The 18,939-nt window shown below is 44.4% G+C and overlaps 2 protein-coding genes across 2 annotated transcripts; one reads left to right on the top strand and one right to left on the bottom strand.

The window, feature by feature from the left end:
* Positions 1-4,966: 4,966 nt before the first annotated feature.
* LOC135680349 (RING-H2 finger protein ATL39-like) lies at positions 4,967-5,452 on the top strand. The gene has a single exon (XM_065194229.1). The coding sequence runs from the start codon at positions 4,967-4,969 to the stop codon at positions 5,450-5,452; it is 486 nt and encodes a 161-aa protein (XP_065050301.1).
* Positions 5,453-5,998: 546 nt separating this feature from the next.
* On the bottom strand, positions 5,999-8,384 carry LOC135587909 (cytochrome P450 710A11-like). The gene has a single exon (XM_065079767.1). The coding sequence runs from the start codon at positions 7,925-7,927 to the stop codon at positions 6,377-6,379; it is 1,551 nt and encodes a 516-aa protein (XP_064935839.1). The 5' UTR covers positions 7,928-8,384; the 3' UTR covers positions 5,999-6,376.
* Between the last annotated feature and the right edge of the window lie 10,555 nt (positions 8,385-18,939).

Raw genomic sequence — 18,939 nt, 5'->3', positions numbered from 1 at the left:
ATATGTTGTGTTCTGTCTTTATTATTTGTTGTTATTTTAGTGAAAAAAAGTAAAGCCATTAATTGAGGAAGTAAAAATGGTTTGTCTTTGTTATTATGATTCTTATTCTTAATATTTTATAAACTAATTACTGTTTCATAAGTAAGGATTGTTTTGAAGTCTCAACTCACTTAGCCTGTAAAAGATTTTAATAGTTTATCGCTAGGTTTTGATTTGAATTTCGTACTTAGTAATTTATCTTTTTTTTAATAATTATAATAAATTTAATGGATTAAAATAAAAATTAAAATGGAAACATAAAGTAAAAATTATTCTATGTGCCAAATCTTCATAATCATTGAAAGATCCTTAAAACTATATATTTTCTTTCACGTTTAATTTCTCTTTTTGAGCATTATTTTTAAGCATATATGTATAGAACTTCTTTTCAATTATAAAATGGTAATTTATTTTCCAACACCAAACTTAAAGAAATGGAATATCATAAACTTTCATAAATATTTTTAAAGATATTTTATATATAACAAGAGAACATTTCAATTAATAATAAGATCATGATAAAGATAAATATGAAATAATAAATTTATATTTCTTATATGCTTTGATCCTCAATCAATCTATGATTTGATAATCAATTATTAGAATATATATGTATGATTGAGAAAAATCTCATCCTTAAATGTATATAAATATATATTACCTCAACCAATGAAATCATCAAACCTTTACGACAAATTCTTCATGATATCAAAGCTCCTTTGTGCAAGATTTTTTCCTTCCTCGTTGTTCAACAATAGCAATATCTCTTTCTCTACTAATCTGGATTTTAATTTTGTTATATCATTGATCCTACACGGGTGTTTCCACTTCTTCCTCGGCATGCCTCTCCATCAATAGTCTTCTCCCACCATAGCGTATTTATCAATACAATGCTACCTCAACAATATACGATGTTGATCTAAGCCGATGATTTGCTCATATCTCTTCTCCTTCATCGTGTATTAGATCATATCATAGCATCATCTATTCCTCCCTTTCTATTGACGACATCACAACTTCCTCCTTTTTGCTCATTAGCATCTCTCTACATGATTTAGTGATGTTATTCTATGCAGCGTCCACATGGGTAACACACTCGTTATTATTCTCGACACATGACAACATTATTCTAAACACATGGATAACATATAAAGCTATCATCCTCCATTATATTATCAACTCTTCAACTATTATAGAAATTTCAACTAAACAACTCAAGAAATAACTTCAACAATAATCATTACAACTATCAGTAGTCTTAATATCTTAATAATAATAATCAACAAAAATTTATCTGTGATAAAATTGGATACATAATAAAAATTTATCGATTTCAACCCAAGCAACTATCACACCCAACTAGCCTAAAGCAAACATGATCACTTTAATTGCTCATTCAAGTAATTAGATTATTGACTATAGTACTTCCTATCATATTACTTATGATATATAGAATTTATCCAATCATATCGACTATAGAGACAATGAAGACTTCATCATTGGTAATGATAATGGAATCTCTATCACTTATACTGATTCTATAATACTTAATTCACATAAATACTTTTAAACTCAATGATGTTTTATATGCACTGTATCTTACTTTTGTCTTTTAATACAGTAAACTAAATAACACTTTTATTGAGTTCTTTCATAACTTATTTTTTAAAAATCTAACCATGATAACATCTTTAGCCCGAGGTCAGAATAAAGACAACATATATGAGCAGTCATCAGCTTCACAAATCTTCCAACTAATCGTTCTTGCTTTAGTTAGTGCTTCAATCGATGTGTGATATTATTATTTTGGTTATCCGTCATCCTCCATTCAACAATAGCTAATTTTTTGTTACTCCCTTCTAACTTTCAAATCAAATAGGAATGCTACTTGATACTTATCTTAGTAATAAAAGTCACAAACTATCTTTTGAAATATTTTTCATATTTTGCACTAATAGCTAATTATTTTGTTAACTTTTTTTACTCCCTTCCAACTTTCAAATAAAATAGGAATGCTACTTTGATACTTACCTAGTAAAAAAAAATCATAAACTATCTTTTGAAATATTTTTCATATTTTGCACTAACCACTTAAAATCATTTACACTAACATCTAAGGTCCTACATCAATCACTTTCTTTGATAATTTTAGTTTTATGTTATTTTCTTATATTACTTCGCTAAAAATATATGACACTATTCTCTCAAATATAAATTATAAAGTTACTATAGTCTTTACTAATTTTAGAAAAATGATCGAGAATTTCTTTCAATGTACCATTGGAAAAGTCGAATATCAAACCCTAACAACTTATCTATCATCATGTGGGATACATCTTCAGTCGCTGCTATATAAATCTCAACTAATTGATTTTGTTGAATAAAAGCACAACATATAATTGAAACTAATCTCATCCTCGTGCACTAAGCCTTCATGTAACTAACTTTTTAATTAGTAACCATTTAAACTACAGTCTACCTCATTAACTGTTCATCCTAATTCTATAATGCTAATCATTATTTAAAAGACTTTTATAAAATCTTAAACCTTTAAAAACTTAAAGCATTTAGTTATTTATGTTATGCCCTTATTTCCATAAGTTAAGACCAAGATTAAAATCATGAATCTTCATCAGGTACCCCCTTGATAATAATGTTTTGGGTGCTTTGATTTTCAAACTTCAAATATTTTTATAGCACGTCATGTTATTTTTGTTGAAATCACTTTTTCTTTTTAAAATTTTGCTCCTTTAGTAATGCGAGTCATTACAATAATCATCTATCACTAGATACATATGAGTAGACCTCAAACCCCTTCTATAGCTTCTTCATTTATCCCTCCCTCAACTCACTTTGTAATGCTAGATAAATTAATGCTCTCGGCATCATAAATGATGTCTTTATTTTTTTCTCGACCAAATGACACCAAAGTATATCAGCTTGATAAGATACATACAAGTCTTCACCAATTCTCATACCATCAACAGAACTCAATAATATCATTGAAACTAAACATCATACGATAATACACTCCAAAATGACATCTTCAAATTATGCTAAATCTTTGATCTTCACACTACCATAACATCTCCACTTGATCCTACTAAACCTGTAAATATCACTCAAACCCAAAATTCTCTAGCACAAAGTCATATGTTAAGAATATAATGTCCTACTCCATAATATTACATTGACTCATATCTTATCTCACCTTACACAAAATATCATCGAGTATAAATGAGTCTTTTGAATTAAACGAAACGTAGATGGATATATGACCAAGCACATCTAGTGGTCAAAGGGTTTCACAAATAATTAGGCTTTTATTTCACAAGGACATTTAGTTCAATTGTTAAATTGATAATAATTTGACTCATCTTAAGTTTAGTATCACTCTGGCATATATGCCAACTAGATGTTAAAAATATCTTTTATAAGAGATATTAACTAAAGATGCCTTTATATAATAACACTTTGACTTTATCTCTCAATATCTAAATAATGTTTGTAAACTATGAAAATTTATTTGTGAATGTTGTTAAGCTCCGAGAGCATTTGTAAATCCAACTTAGCTCATTTTTTATGTTAATTGACCTTGTCAACTCTAAATTTGTCAACTCCTTATTCCTACACTAACACTAACAAAAGGGATATACTATATATCTATTTATTTATATGAATGATTTTATCATCCCAAACAATAATTCTATGGAGATCAAGTAATTTCTTAAATAATTAGTCAATCAAGTTTTCATCAAAGACCTAAGGACATTAAGTCATTTTTTTAGGAGTGAAAGTAACGTTTATATTTTCTAAACTTTTATCATTTTTAAAAAAGTACATTCGAGATATATTATCAAAGATAAATATACAAAAATTTCAAAAAGTTATTGCCCCACTCTCTCTCCTTCGTTGAGTTACTTGAGTTATACGATGACAGTCCTACTACGGATCGTATACATTACCGATAAGTACTTGGTTCCTTATAGTATTTTGCTCTTACACATCTAAACATTTCATTTGCAGTCAACAAATAATCATAATTCATGTATCGTCCCTCCATTGTGCATTAGTCTACACTACAATGTATTTTGTGATATCTTAAAAGAATTCTATCATGGATTTTTTCTTTGTAAATACTTATCCTTTCACCTCTATGTCTTCGTCGATACTAATTGGGTAAATAAGATGATAGAATATATATATCAGCTTACATCATCTTCCTTAAAAAAAACTTGATCAATTAGAGTTTTAAGAAACAAAACACAATGGCAAAATCTACCACTAAAGCTAAATACTAAGCCATCACCTTTATCATTGTATAACTCAATTAGGTTACCAATCTACTACACTGATTTAGTATCACTTCCTTATCCACTCATATAATATATTATGATAATGTCGGTATTACTCTTATATGAAATATATTATCATCCATTTTCAAATATCAAATTGTCAGACGTTAACTACGTTACCAACTAACTGACTTCCTTAGAAAGCGTATTTCAATTATATCATTTTAAGTTGAATATTCTTAATAGAAACTTAATTTTATTGGGACATAATAAAATATTATGATAAAGATAAATATAAAATGATAATTTTACATTCCTTATATATTTTAATCTTCAATCAATTTATGATTTGAGAATAAATAATCAGAATATACCTCATTTAAGTGTATAATTAAAAAAATTATTTCTTAAATCTGTATATATTTATATTATATTTCGATAAAAACATTAAGCCTTTACCGTAAATTCTTCTCACCAGGATCCCATTAGATGTTGTCAAAACAACGTCAACGGTGGGGAGAATATTGATAGTGTCCGGATCAACTGGGCAATATAAATTCTCAAGATTTATTTGGCCAGGAATGGATCGTTTTTCCATTAATCTCCACCATCTCCACAGTGCTTAATTCAGCATGTCCAACACCGGGATGTTCCTGCGAGACAACAGCGGCAGCATCATCTTCAGCCTCTGCATGATCGTCTGCGTCCTCTACTGCCTCATATGCAGCAGATGCCGTCGCCACCGCAACCGCGCCGATCGGCCGCCGCAGGTTGCTCTTGCCATGTCCGCCGGCGGAGCTGCGACCCGCGACGAGCCTCTCGATGCCGGTCTCAGCCAGTTGGCCATCGACGCGCTGCCGGCCTTCGCACACCATGTGGATTGCAAAGACACCTGCCCCACGACCCACTGTGCGGTCTGCTTGAATCCGGTGATGGAAGGGGAGATGGTGAGGCTGCTGCCCGGCTGCAGACATGCCTTCCACGTCGAGTGCATCGACATGTGGTTGCACTCACACTCGCTGTGCCCGCTATGCCGGGCCGAAGCCAAGCCACCGGCGCCAGCCGAGAAGGTGGAATTGCGCAGAGATCCCGGCCCTCAGCCTCTGCCGATGGTGTAGGCAGGGCCTGGTGGTGCCTCTTGGGGCTTCGAAAGGGCATTCACTATTCTGTATTTGACTATCACACGTTTGCAAAGGTTATTCTATACATGTACACGATTCTAAACAACGCAAAAATGCTCTGAACATCCTTGTCATGGCTGTGGTTTGTGGAGGAAATATATGACATCTGTTCTCGACAAAGACAACTGAGATTTCTGCCACTCGATCAATGCCAAGTGCACAAAGCTTCGCTGATGTGGGCATGAATAGGTGGCGGCCTAATCCGCAAACCAAAGCCTGAATAACCGGGGTTAGCTATCGGCAGGTAATCTAATTTAGAGTCGAAGAGGGAGATCGAAATGTTTGGTTTGGACAGACATGTTTACATCTGTGATGTTCTATTAATTTGGTCGAACATGAAGCAAAATACATCCATCGAATTCTTCTAAATCAATCTTAATTTTTATCCAAATTAAACCGGAATATTAGGGAAAGTGCAACTATGGAACGGTGGATCGCGTCACTCCGTTAAGCACACAGGAACTCCCAAAGAGATGCATCGAGTTTCCTGGGATGAAATAGCGTACCTCAACCTTCCAGATATGAAACAACAAGAAATCTTGGTACACAGGAATCCTTCATGTACTGTGGCACACACGCATATGGAAGCTAATAGACCCACCAAACCAGATGACCAGGACCGAGGAGACCGACGACACACAGAATTTACCACCTCTTGTTCCGCACCTTCCATTATCCAGATTACCAGACCCCCAACAATGCCGGACGCATTCCTCCTCTGTTCACCAAGAAGAAGAAGAAGAAGAAGAAGAAGAAGAGGAGGACCAGGGAATAAATGGACCGTATCCCACTTTGGACACACCACACTGGAGTAAGAAACGGGTAGCACCCACCCGGGCCCAGCTCGGGCCTCGGATGAGATCACGAGGAAGTGAGCCGCCTGGAGAGGTAGACGGTACAATCGTCCTTGGGCACGATGGTAGGCACGTACGCGATCTCGTCGCAGCCGTCCGTGTGGTGGCGCTTGAAGTCCACCAGCGACGCGAAGAGCGCTATGAAGAGGACGAGGTGGTTAATGGCGTAGCGCTGGCCCACGCACTGGTGCGCCCCCGCTCCGAAGGCCAGGAAGTGGCGCTTGTGGACCCGGTCCTCCGCCCGCTCCTCCGAGAACCGGTCCGGGTCGAACCGGTCCGGCTCCGTGAACCCCTGGAACGACGACTCGTACGCCGACGGGAACACGATCGCCCCCTTGGGCACCGTGTACCACTCCGTCAGCGGGAACGACTCCCCGGCAATGTGAGGCACCATCGTCGCCGGCGGCCGGTACCGCACCACCTCCCGTGCCACCGCCTCCGTGTACCGCATTTCGCGCACCTGCTCCGCCGTGATGGCCCGGCCCGACTCCGGCATCCATAGCGCCGCCACCTCCGCCCGCACCCGCGCGAGCACCTCCGGGTGGGCGTCCAGCATCGCCACCGCCCACAGAAGGGAGGAGGTGGAAGCGTCCTGCGCCGCGAAGAGGAAGTCGAACAGGTGACCTCCGATCTCAGCGTCCCCCGTCTCAGGCGGCGGAGGAACGCCCGCCGCCTCCGCCTCTGCGATCTCGCGCAAGGTGTCCTGCATCCAGAAGTCGACGAGGCAGCACGGCTCGCCGCCGCCGTGCATGCGCTCTTTGCTCCTGGCGACGCAGCCGGAGAGGGTACGGATCAGGCGGGAGACGGCCAGCCGTGCCCGCCGGAAGGCGAACCCTGGGAGGTCAAATGGGATGGCCATGAGGCCCACGTTGAAGAGGTTGTAGTCCCGGTTGAACTGTTCGCGCGCGGCGGGAGTGAGGTACGGCCCCGCGAAGACGGTCTGTGAAGTCTCGAGGTTGAGGTCCCTGCAAAGGAGCCGGAGCGCGATGGGTTTAGGAGAAGAAGCGGCCAGGGCCAGCCACTTGTGTAGGTGGGCGAGGATGACGCCCTGCTGGATGTCGATGTAGGTGGAGAGGGCGCGGGGGGTGAAGTTGGGGGCGATGCGTCGGCGGAGGTCCTTATGCCGCTGGTCGAACATGTAGATGAGGTTGTGCTCGCCGAAGAGCTTCTTGCCAAAGGGGTGGCCGATGAGGTGGAAGGCGTCGGGGCGGACGTTGGCGAACACCTTGTGGGAGAGCTCGGTGGAGCGGACGAATACGATGAAGCGGCCGACGAGGAAGTTGGCGGAGACGCCAAGTCCGGAATCGCGGGCGAGTGCCGCCTGCCGCTCCCAGAACTGCGTCGGGTTCATGATCATGGGAATGGCGCTGCCGAGGAAGGGAACGACAAAGTGAGGCCCCGGGAGCGAGCCCTTCTTGCGGAGGTAGGATAGCTGCTCCCACAGCAGGAAGAAGGCGACCGAGCACAGGAGGTAAGGGCCGGAAACCACGAGGGCCCGGCGGAGCGCATCCCCGAGGCGATCATGGCCTAGCCAGTAGTACTCCATCAATCGATCCATCTGCTCTTGTGCGTCGTCACTGCGGTAGTACGGCTTGGGGTGTCGATGGTACTACAATTCGCGCTTGGCTCACCGTAGAAACAACGTCACATTGCTATGCTCGCCACAGCAGAGCTGCTCTGCATGGTTTTACCAGCCATGCAATAGCGACGCGGGCTTTTATAGCCAGGTTTCCAGATTTGACACGGCAGAGGGATTGAAGGATTTGGAGACTGGGATTCGAGAAGAAATCGGGCTGGAATTGGCAACGGCAAAAGCAGCCGCGTTCGGAACAGCGGGCGGAATGATCGAAGTCTTAAAGGATGACCTTCTGGAGTCGTGGAAACGTCGGGCAGCGGCTCGCTGGCGCAGGAAAGCAGAGAGAGACGAAGACAAGGTTTACTAATCAACGGATGGAGAATGGTCAGCTTTGGGGGCGGTCAAAAGGAGATGTGAGAGCTCGGCATCAAATGGGAAAAGGCTGACAAGGGGGGGCAGGAAGAGGTGACGATGGAGGGATCAAGAGGGGAGGCAAGAGATGTAGTGAGTGGTGGCAGCAGCACGAGAACGGGTAGGGAGGGAACTATACAAAAAGATAGAACAGAACAATGGTGGTTGGGAGAAGCGAGAAGAGGACAAGACATCGCAGCGTGTCACAGGGCGCTGGTGTGGCATCGGCCAGCTGCCCGTGGACCGCTTCTCGCTGTCGCAACGTGGAAACCGATGCCCAATGCAGTTGATCTCTCCACGCTGTGCCCTTTGCCGCAAGCGCTCCTCACCGGCTTCTCCAATCAACTTCAAATCTAAAACAACACGGAACGAGTTTAATCTGCACGGATACATAGAATCAAGGGAAGACTTGATGTCGGTGTTCTCGTGCCAGGTTTTGTACTCCGTATCCTTTCAGATCAAACTCATTTCCTTGTTGTTTCAAATTTATTAAGTATTTTTAAATTTAATTAAATATATTATTTTTTTATAGATGAGGTAAAAAAATTCGATTCTAAATAGTTTATAATTTTTAAATATTTTCATTCAACATTCAAAAATTCTCATAAATTTTTTTCATAAATAATAATTATGTCCCTTGCCACCTTCATGGTTGGTCAACAAGTTGGCTATGCTATCCTTATCTATCTTCATTATTGGATTACTCTATATGTTACCTAGATCAACCCAATCACATTTGTAAAGAACGAGAAAGGAGGGGACCATGAGTAATAGAAGAGGGTGGGACAAGGGTGGTGAGCGGAAGATGGATTAACCCACGTGCAAAGATGATCGATCATGAACAATAAGAGGCTATTCAGTATGGAGGGAGATGATCGACATAGTTAGGCATACAATCTTTAATAGAGAGAGGAGGGGAGATAGGGTAGAAGTGACGACTGTGTGTATACAGTTGATGTTGCAAAGTGTTTGCACCCTTTCCAACTCAGATTAAAAATAAAAAATTCATCCTCTGATTTTAGTTGTCGCAATCCAAATCAAATTTAGAATCACAATCATACTTAATTGCAGAATATATTTTATAAAAAATATATAAAATTTTCAGTAACTTTTAATTTGGGGCTAATCGATACGTTGCAATCACAATCACAATCACAATCACAATCACAATCATAGAAGGGCTCAGCTCGTCCTGCTGGTGTTATCCAAACTGTTTACGACCAGTCAATTTATCGGTTGGAGCGTGTCGTGCATCACAAGTAAAGAATCTGTTTCGGTGCCATATCTTTGTGTGACGTGGGAAAATTTGCAAGTCGTCACAGGATGCGCTCCAGTTTGTTTGAGATAGAAGAAAAGCCGGATAGAATGGCGTCGATTAAACGATGAGTACTAACAAACCCAACATAGTAAACCGTCAAGTAAAGTCGCCACCTGTAGAAACATTAATGAGCGACCAGCAACTTTAGGACGGCAGCATCGATGGTGTTAGTGTAAACAATCTTAAGCCGTGGCCTCAAGACCGATGCGATTTGGTTTAGATCCGGATGACGAGGATCTCCTTGGGACGTTCCTCGAGACTGCTGAGGTGGCCGATTACGGTGGTCCGATCGGGACGGGATCGTCGTTTCCTCTGAGCAAGAACTCCTCGCCTGCGTGTCCGATGGGGACCTTCGGCTTCACACTGTTTCCTGATGTGCCCTCTTGCAATTGGCAGGCTAATACTCCTGGTAGCGTCTGACACTGGTGTTGACGTGGCGTGAAGGACCGAGCCTGAGCAGAATGTTTAATGTGTTTCAATTAGACGTTTCGATTCGTTTGACCAGACGGTGTCAGGTCAACCGACGCATCATCTGAGACAGCTGACGTCAACCCGAGTCTTATCGCCATTATTACCCTCATCAGATGATTAGCTATATCAAGGCTTGTACGAGAGCTGTTGATCCCTGCGATCGATCGAACGACAGCTTAGCATGGCCGGTAATGCATTACACATCCTGATCATCTTATCTTTTCTTGTCTGCATGTAGACTAAGAAAATGGTATATCTTATTAATTGTTATGTAGAGTGAGAAAGTAGTACATCTGATTAAATAATTATGTTGTGGTCTTATATAATAATTTTTTTTATATATCTCAATGATAATAATTAGACAACATGGAGCAGCTGCCATTTCCAACTTGTCAAACTGCACTCACCACCGTTGCGAGAGGTAGCAGCATCAGAACACATCAGTAAATAGGCGTGTGAATCGTTTGCGGTTGAAGGTTTTATTTAGGTATAATTGTTCATCATTGATCGAGAGTCAGGTCAAATATGAAATTAAACAAAATCATAATCATATAGAACATAAAGATTTATGTAAAAAAATCTCTTCAACGTAAATGATAAAAACTACGGGTTAAGTTAGAGAAATAAATCCACTATAAAAATAATGAGCGTATAAATCTTAAAGTCTATTATCCAAAACCCAAACAGCAATCACAAAAGAATAACATTGATATAAGAATTACATAACCATATACAATAAAAAAAAAACTCAAGTGAGCACAGTAAAAATTTATTATAAATTTGATCTAACTGAGATGAGAACACTGCTTAGATGATTGAGAATGATCTCTACGTTATCGTCGTCTTTTTCTCTTTTTCATTCTCTTATTCTTCTACCCAGTCATTGATGTGATTTCTTTTTTTTTCTTAACCACATCCACAATTGCGATCATCATTTTCAACCCTAGTTACTACAAATGTAAGTTAAAAGGGTTATGATTTTAATATTAATATGAGTTATGGATTATCAAAGTCCATTATGTGTTGAACTAATAGATCATATGCCCGACAAAATGAACTCTACCTAATCTTTATTAACGATAGCGTGGGTTGGGACATTAAATTGGGGTCTCCCATCATGACAAAGAAGAAAATTAATCTTATGCTATTTGAATTCTAAGCTCATATCATTCTTCGCTTCGGAGTGCTGAAAATAATAGATGGTGGGGTTTGTCCGTCCTTGCAACCCAACCAGGAGGAACAAGTCACGTTCATGAAGCTGGAAACTGTCCTGTAGCATTCAGATTCTACTTGGGAGTATGAGCCACGTAGCTTAATCCTTTAAAACTAGCAGCTACCATCTTGACCTTCCTTTGGATCGGTTTCAGGTAGGTCTCGAATGCATGTTACACGTTTGGCAGCATTCAGATGGACTTCTTACCTTCCATGGTGACCTTGACCTATTGTCATGCCCCCGAGGCTTACAGTTCGTAAAAGCTTCTCGCTGTTCCATGGCAGCGACCACTTTCAGCTTCTTGTACTGCCGGATTCGCATGAGCAACGAGGCGTCAAAATTAAGTCAAAAGCATTCAATAGCATTGATAAGGTATATTTTGGATCCAAGATATATCACAATCGATGCCACACTATATCGATGCTAGGTTAGTAAGGGGAGCATCCCCACACGCTAAGTCAGAATTCGTACCGAGATATTATTTGGCATGTCCTATCCCGGAAGCTCAGGGAGGCGCTGTCTGATGTCGTCCCGCGCGTCCCGGGACAATAACCACACAGTACCATCTCATCCCTCGAGGATCAGCCACCACGTCGAACCCACGTGCGACTAACCCTCGTACAATAATATAGAAGTCCCTGGCCAACATCCGGCCAGAGAGAGAAGAAAAAGGAGAGAAGAGAATGAAAGTGGGAATTGTCATCCCCAAGCCACGAGCATCTCGACCGGGGAATTGCCATCTAGTGAATGAAAGTGGGCTGCCAACCAGCTCGGGAATGGAGAGACGCTGCTCAACGCTGACGGTGCTCGGACCGAGAAATGTTGATCAACATCCCGTCACGAGGGCCCGGCCTACCTTGGCGTCCAACTCAGCCGGCAGAAGAGTCCCGACATCGACCCATGGATCGAGCAATGCTAACTCACTAGCCACGACACATTTGTTCACCAATATTTTTGGCACTAGAAGAAGGGCCATGTCGTAGGAGCATCTCGAAAGAGCTCTCCCCGAATGAGAACCATCGACCGGTCACCCCTTCGTCGGGCCCGGAGATCAGTCCATCCCCGTCCCCAAAGACGAGGGGATCCCAGCCTCGATGCCAAATCGCTACTGGCGCCTGTTCAATGACCCGGGGTGGTCGCCCCTCGGATTTACCTCAGGACCCTCAACCGTATCGCCCGAGGCATTCCTCAACTTGACCAAGCAAGTACAAGCAATGGCGGGGATGATACAGATGCTCATCCCACTCATTCCCCAAATCGTGCGACTAGCAGCTCCCCCGACCGACCCGACCCGGCAAAGGCCGAGCAAGGAGCAGGTCGGGACGGGAGAAGCTCGAGACCAAACGATAGACCCAAGAGGTTCGCCCAAGCATAGCATACCCGTACCCTACCGAATCACACCGCCCCGCTCCAAGCTTGACACCATATCATTCGACTCGGCGAATGACTCGTTCAGGATCCAACTGTCCCGAGTCAACCAACGCTTGGATGAGTTCCAGCTTGAGTTCCAGAAATCGCGAAGCGAGTCGAACAAAGGCGGCTCGGGCGGATCCCCTTTTACTCAGGAAATACAGGACAAGCATGTACCCCTCAACTTCAGGCTACCAGCATTGGAGACGTACGACGGCGGCTCCGACCCCGCGGAGCATGTTGCTGCGTTTTGGGCTCAGATGGCCCTCTATGGCACCTCCGATGCACTGATGTGTTGAGCATTCCTGACCACCTTTAGGGGACTAGCACGAGCGTGGTTCAGCCGGCTACGCTAGTCCTCAATCGCGTCCTTTGACCAGCTCGCTAGGGAGTTCGAGCAGATTTTCCTCGCCAACGTGCAACCTAGGCCTTCCATGGCCACCTTGCTCATGTTATCTCAACACGAAGATGAGTCGCTCTCTCAATTTGTGGCGCGTTTTGCCACTGAAATCCGTCGATTCCCATATGCTCACCCCTCTTTAATCATGTAGGCATTTTGATAGGCTTGAAGCATTCAATGTTCTTCTAATCGCTAATCGAGAAGCCGCCAGTAACTATCCCCGAGATGCTCCAGTGCGCCAACCAATACATCGTCGCCAAAGCTCTAGTGGCGGGAAAGCGCATAGACGGCAAGAGGCTAATGGCGGAACAATCCCAAGGAATGACCTCAGCAGCCCTGACACAACCCCGCCGGAGGCTCGACCAACAAGAGCTACTGCTCCCGAGGCCCTCGCCTTTCCCTCTGAACATGTCTCATACCGAGATACTTCTCTAAATCAGGGAGAAAGGTCTCTTGCGACAGCCCAACCCTATGAAAACTACTCACAAAAATCGGTCCAAATATTATAGGTTCCACTGAGACTACTGCCATGACAAGGAAGACTACCGCGATCTCTAGAATCAAATCGAGGAACTGATTCGGAGAGGTCACCTCGGGCGTTATCTTAAGGAACCCCGAGAAGCGACTCCACACCCCAAGGGATCCATCGAAAGACAGATCGACGTCATCTCTGGAGGACCAGCAACCGACGGCAGCAGCTCAATGGCGAGGAAGGCCTACGCCCGAAGCGCGGTCGAGAAACATCACCAGCCCGAGCTCGAGCCTGAAATCACTTTTGGAGCCAAAGAAGTCGAGCGCTCCCATCATGATGATGCTTTGGTGATCTCCATCCGGATCGCCAACGCTCGGGTCAAAAAGGTGATGATCGACACCGGGAGTTCCGTCAACGTCCTATACCTTAACGCCTTCGAGAGGCTTGGTTTGACCAAGGAGGAACTCACCCCCATGGCATCAGCACTCACTAGATTCACAAGGGATTCCATCTCCCTGCTCGGGACCACCATCCTCCCTGTCACCATCGGGGAAGAGCCGAAAGCAAAGACAATAATGACTACCTTCATGGTAGTCGGTCTACCCTCGACCTACAACGTCATCTTCAGCTGACCGACGCTCAACAAGTTAAAGGCGGTGGTATCCACCTACCACAGGGCCATCAAGTTTCTGACTTCGGAGGGGATCGGGGAATCGCGAAGTGATCCGGGAGAGTCAAGGCGATGCCATCTTACGGTGGTTACTCTCCTGGGGAAGTCACGACCTCGTCGAGTCCCTAACCCCCATGGGGGACCCATAGCGTCGATGCATCTAGAGCCCCCCCCCGAGCAACTCATCGAGGTACCCTTGAAATGGAATCGGCCCGATTTGACTGTGAAAATCGGGACGATGCTCCCCGAAGCGGATCAGCTCTACCTCATCGATTTTCTTAGGAAAAATGCTGATGTGTTCACATGGTCCCCCGAGGAGATGCCCGGGATTGACTCGAAGGTAACCCAACACTAGCTCAACATCGACCTCGAGGCTCGGCTAGTGAGGCAAAGACTAAGGAAGTTCGCGCCCGACCGACAAAAGGCAATCAGCGACGAGGTTGATCGCCTTAAAGAAGAGATATTCATTACCGAGGTGAAATACCCTCGGTGGCTGTTGAATATAGTTCTCGTTAAGAAATCCAATGGAAGCTGAAGAATGTGTGTTGATTACACCGATCTCAACCGGGCATGCCCCAAAGACTGCTATCCGCTTCCTGGGATAGACTAACTCGTTGACGCCACCGTGAGCTATGAATTCCTTACGTTCATGGATGCGTTCTCGGGCTATAACCAAAACCAGATGGCGACTTAAGATTAAGAGAGCACCGCCTTCATCACCGATAGAGGGGTGTATTGCTACAAAGTGATGCCCTTCGGTATGAAGAACGCTGGGGCCACTTATCAAAGGATGGTCGACAAGCTATTCAAGCACTAGCTCGGGAGGAATATGGAAGTATACGTTGATGACATGATTGTAAAGAGCAAGGCTACAAGCACTCACTTGACAAACCTGGCGAAAACATTCCAAACGCTCAAACGGTTCAACATGCGTCTGAATCCCATGAAGTGTGTCTTCGGGGTCAGCTCGGGGAGGTTTCTCGGCTTTGTCATTCACCAGAGGGGGATAATGCCAACCTGGTAAAGGTTCGGGCCATAACCGAGATATATTCCCCTCACTCGATCAAGGAGGTGTAGCGACTCGTCGGGAAGTTAGCAGCACTCAACAGGTTCGTGTCACGCTCGGGCGACAAGTGCCTCCATTTCTTCCGGGCTCTGCAATAGGTCGACAACTTTACATGGACCTTGGAATGTGAAGAAGCCTTCGAAAAGTTGAAGGCGTGCCTCACCCGCTTGCCCTGACTCGCCTCACCCGAGCCAGGCGAAACCCTTGGCCTCTACTTGGCGGCCTCGACGCAAGCAGTCAGCTCGATGTTAGTTCGGGAAATGCTATCAACGCAATAACCTGTATACTATGTCAGCCATGTCCTCGTCGGGCCCGAGGCGTGGTACTCCCCGATCAAGAAGCTAACCCTCGTGCTAATGAAGATGGCTCGAAAGCTGCGACCCTATTTCCAAGCTCACACAATCAGAGTGATCACCGACTAGCCATTACGACAAATCCTTTCCAACTTCGATGTATCGGGTTGAATGCTGTGGTGGTCGGTCGAGCTTGGCGAATTCGACATTCAATACTCCCCTAGGACCGCCATCAAAGCTCAGGTACTGGCTGACTTTATTTCCAAGCTAATTCCTGAAGACCATGCTATTGGGTAGGAGAACAATGAGAGCACACAGACTCTGCACGTGGATGGCTCATCCACTACCAAAGCAGCCGGGGTCGGGCTTATCCTCAAAGGTCCATCTGGAGAAACCTACGAGAGGTCACTCCGATTACAATTCCAAGCCACCAACAATGAGGTCGAGTACGAGGCACTACTTCACGACCTACGCCTTGCTCTGTAGATGCATGTGGACAACCTCGAAGTCTTCAGTGACTCCTAGCTGGCGACGGGACAAGTCAATGGGAGCTACGAAGCTCGAGACCCAATGATGGCATTATACTTGATAGAGGTGAAGTGGCTCACCCATAGCTTCAACCGCCTCTGCATCGCTAGAATACCTCGGGCATAGAACACGGGGCCGATGCGCTGGCCAGATCGGCATCCGCTCGCAGCCCGACATTGACCCCGACAATTGGGTCCGTAACGGCGCCAATGATGACGACTCACTCACGAGGTCGCCGAAACGGAGGCGTTGTCAAGCTGGATAGAAAAAATCCTCTGCTTCACGAAGGACGGAATGAAGCCCGATGACTTGGCAACTGCGAGACGATTGAGACAAACCCAAGCCTAGTACTGTGTCATCGGTGGAAAGCTGTACCGAAGGGCCTTCTCTCAACCTCTCTTATGCTGCCTCGTGCCATCAGAAGCTAAAACGGTCCTCGTTGAGATCCACGAGGGGATCTGTGGGGAGCACATCGGGGGACGAACCTTAGCCTTCAAGACTCTCAGACAAGGGTACTACTGGCCAACCCTGCGCCGAGACACCATATTATATCTGCAGTAGTGCCAACAATGTCAAAGGCACAACCGATTGCAACATCAGCCAATAGTTCCTCTTACCCTAATGGATGCGGCCTGGCCCTTCGCCCAATAGGGACTCGATCTCCTTAGATTCTTTGCTAGTCATAGGTGCCCAACAAGCCAATCACGTGAGTGATGGAACGTGTGACTTGACATGGAATCTTTTTGCTTATTATATTTTGGCATTTATTACTTTATATTGATTATTATATATATACATGTATACATTGTGATGTCCTTGGATTCGTGCAATGAGAATCAGATCGTGATGAGATCATAATAATGAGACCGGTTTACCTTTAAACATAGATCCTAAATAATCCCGGTCATAGGTTACTCGAGAGGGATATCGTGATAACCGGATAGACTGGTGTGCTGTATACTCGTCCATATGATGGATGCAACTGGTCTCGTAGCTGCTTGTGTAGGGACACTATGGATACAGTACAGGTGCTCATTGGAGAATGAGTTCATTGATTGATCCGCTTTTCGAATGCTGGATGGTTAATGATGCTTTATTGTCAGACAGTGATTCCATAGTCCTAGTGGTGTATTTGGTCCTTAGACTTGAGACATCAAGGATGTCTTGTATGAGTGCTCCACTCTTTGATACCAGACTTATAGGTTTGGATGTCCCAGATCTAGTACAACTGGTCATTGGGAGTGGCAGTCGACCTTACGAGGGCTATTGAGTGTCGATAGAGGATCATCCACTCTCAACTACTCAGACAAATCCCTGGCCAGGGTCATTCGGGTTGAGAGAGAAAGAGTTCCCAGGGAAAATCCGATTAGAGCGAGACTCGAGTAGAAACCATATGGGACTGATAGCACCATGATCGCTATACGGTCTCTAGGATATTAGATGGATGAGGGACTATAGGTATATGGTAACTGAGGACAGACGGGTCCAATGGATTGGATTCTCCTGTATCGTCTGGGGACTACGACGTAGTGGCCTAGTACGTCTGTAGTCGATAAGTCGAGTGAATTATTATAGAGATAATAATTCACTAAGTTAGAAGGAGTTCTGACAGGTATGACTCACGACCGGCTCGATATTTGGCTTAGAGGGTCACACACATATGGTAGGCATTGCGATGAGTAGAGGTTCGGATATGAGATATCCGCCAGAGCCCCTATCTTATTGGATGTCCAATAAGCTCCAGAATTATTGGATCGCATGGACGAGATCAAATAAGAGCCCATGAGAGATTATTGGATAGAGATCCACTAATCTAAAAGGCTTGGGTAATTGGATGCAGATCGAATACCCACTAGGGGAGGATCCATTAGGTTTTGACAGGGGGCCTCTATAAATAGGAGGGATTCAGAACCTCATAGGCTAGAGCCTTTGCTTGCCTCTCTTATTCTCCTCCCCCTCTCCACCTTAGAGCAGGCCTGGGGTTTTGAGGAGCGTCGGCACAGTCCTGCTGTGTGGATCACTGCTAGAGAGGAGGACGCTTGACCTCCTTCACCCTCTCCTAAAGATCTACAAGGAAATAGGGATATACGATCTCCCTAGGTATCATAATCTACTCTATATGCAGTTTTAAGTTTCGCGGATTTTGCGCACCAATCTTTGCACGACGACAAATATCTCTTTGGGAATAGGGGATTTTGTTTTCTTGTTCTTCCACTGTGCATGTGATATCGCCCCTAGATTTCCCAACACCCTTTACTCCAGCATCAGGACAATGGTGCTTTCTTATAGTCATGGTCGACTACTTCATGAAGTGGGTGGAAGCCGAACCCTTAACCTCCATCACCGAGAAACAAATCCAAAGCTTCACGTGGAAGAACATTATCACCCGGTTTGGGATCCCGAGGGCTATCATCACCAACAACGAAGCTCAATCCAACAATGCTAAGTTCAAGACCTATTGCCTGTCATATGGGATACAATTGAGGTTCAGCTCAATTGCGCACCCCCAGACTAACGACCAGACTGAAGTAACGAACCAGCCGAGCCTCGAGGGCCTTAAGAGGAGGATCTCAAGCGTGCACGGAGCCTGGGTGGATGAGCTCTCTAGCATCTTGTGGGCAATGCGAATGACTCCCAAAACTGCCTTAGGGGAGTCTCTGTTTAACCTAGCGTTTGGGACCGAAGCAGTCCTCCCGCCCGAGATGGTGTTCCCGTCCCTGCGCATCTCCAACTACGAACAAG

Source organism: Musa acuminata, chromosome BXJ1-8 (genome assembly GCF_036884655.1).
Source record: "Musa acuminata AAA Group cultivar baxijiao chromosome BXJ1-8, Cavendish_Baxijiao_AAA, whole genome shotgun sequence".
NCBI lineage: Eukaryota > Viridiplantae > Streptophyta > Magnoliopsida > Zingiberales > Musaceae > Musa > Musa acuminata.
This window is presented reverse-complemented; position numbering and strand designations above follow the sequence as displayed.

Excerpts from the sequence above, each read along its gene's own strand:
- LOC135680349 (XM_065194229.1), top strand. The coding sequence starts at position 4,967 with ATGTCCAACACCGGGATGTTCCTGCGAGACAACAGCGGCAGCATCATC.
- LOC135587909 (XM_065079767.1), bottom strand. The coding sequence starts at position 7,927 with ATGGATCGATTGATGGAGTACTACTGGCTAGGCCATGATCGCCTCGGG.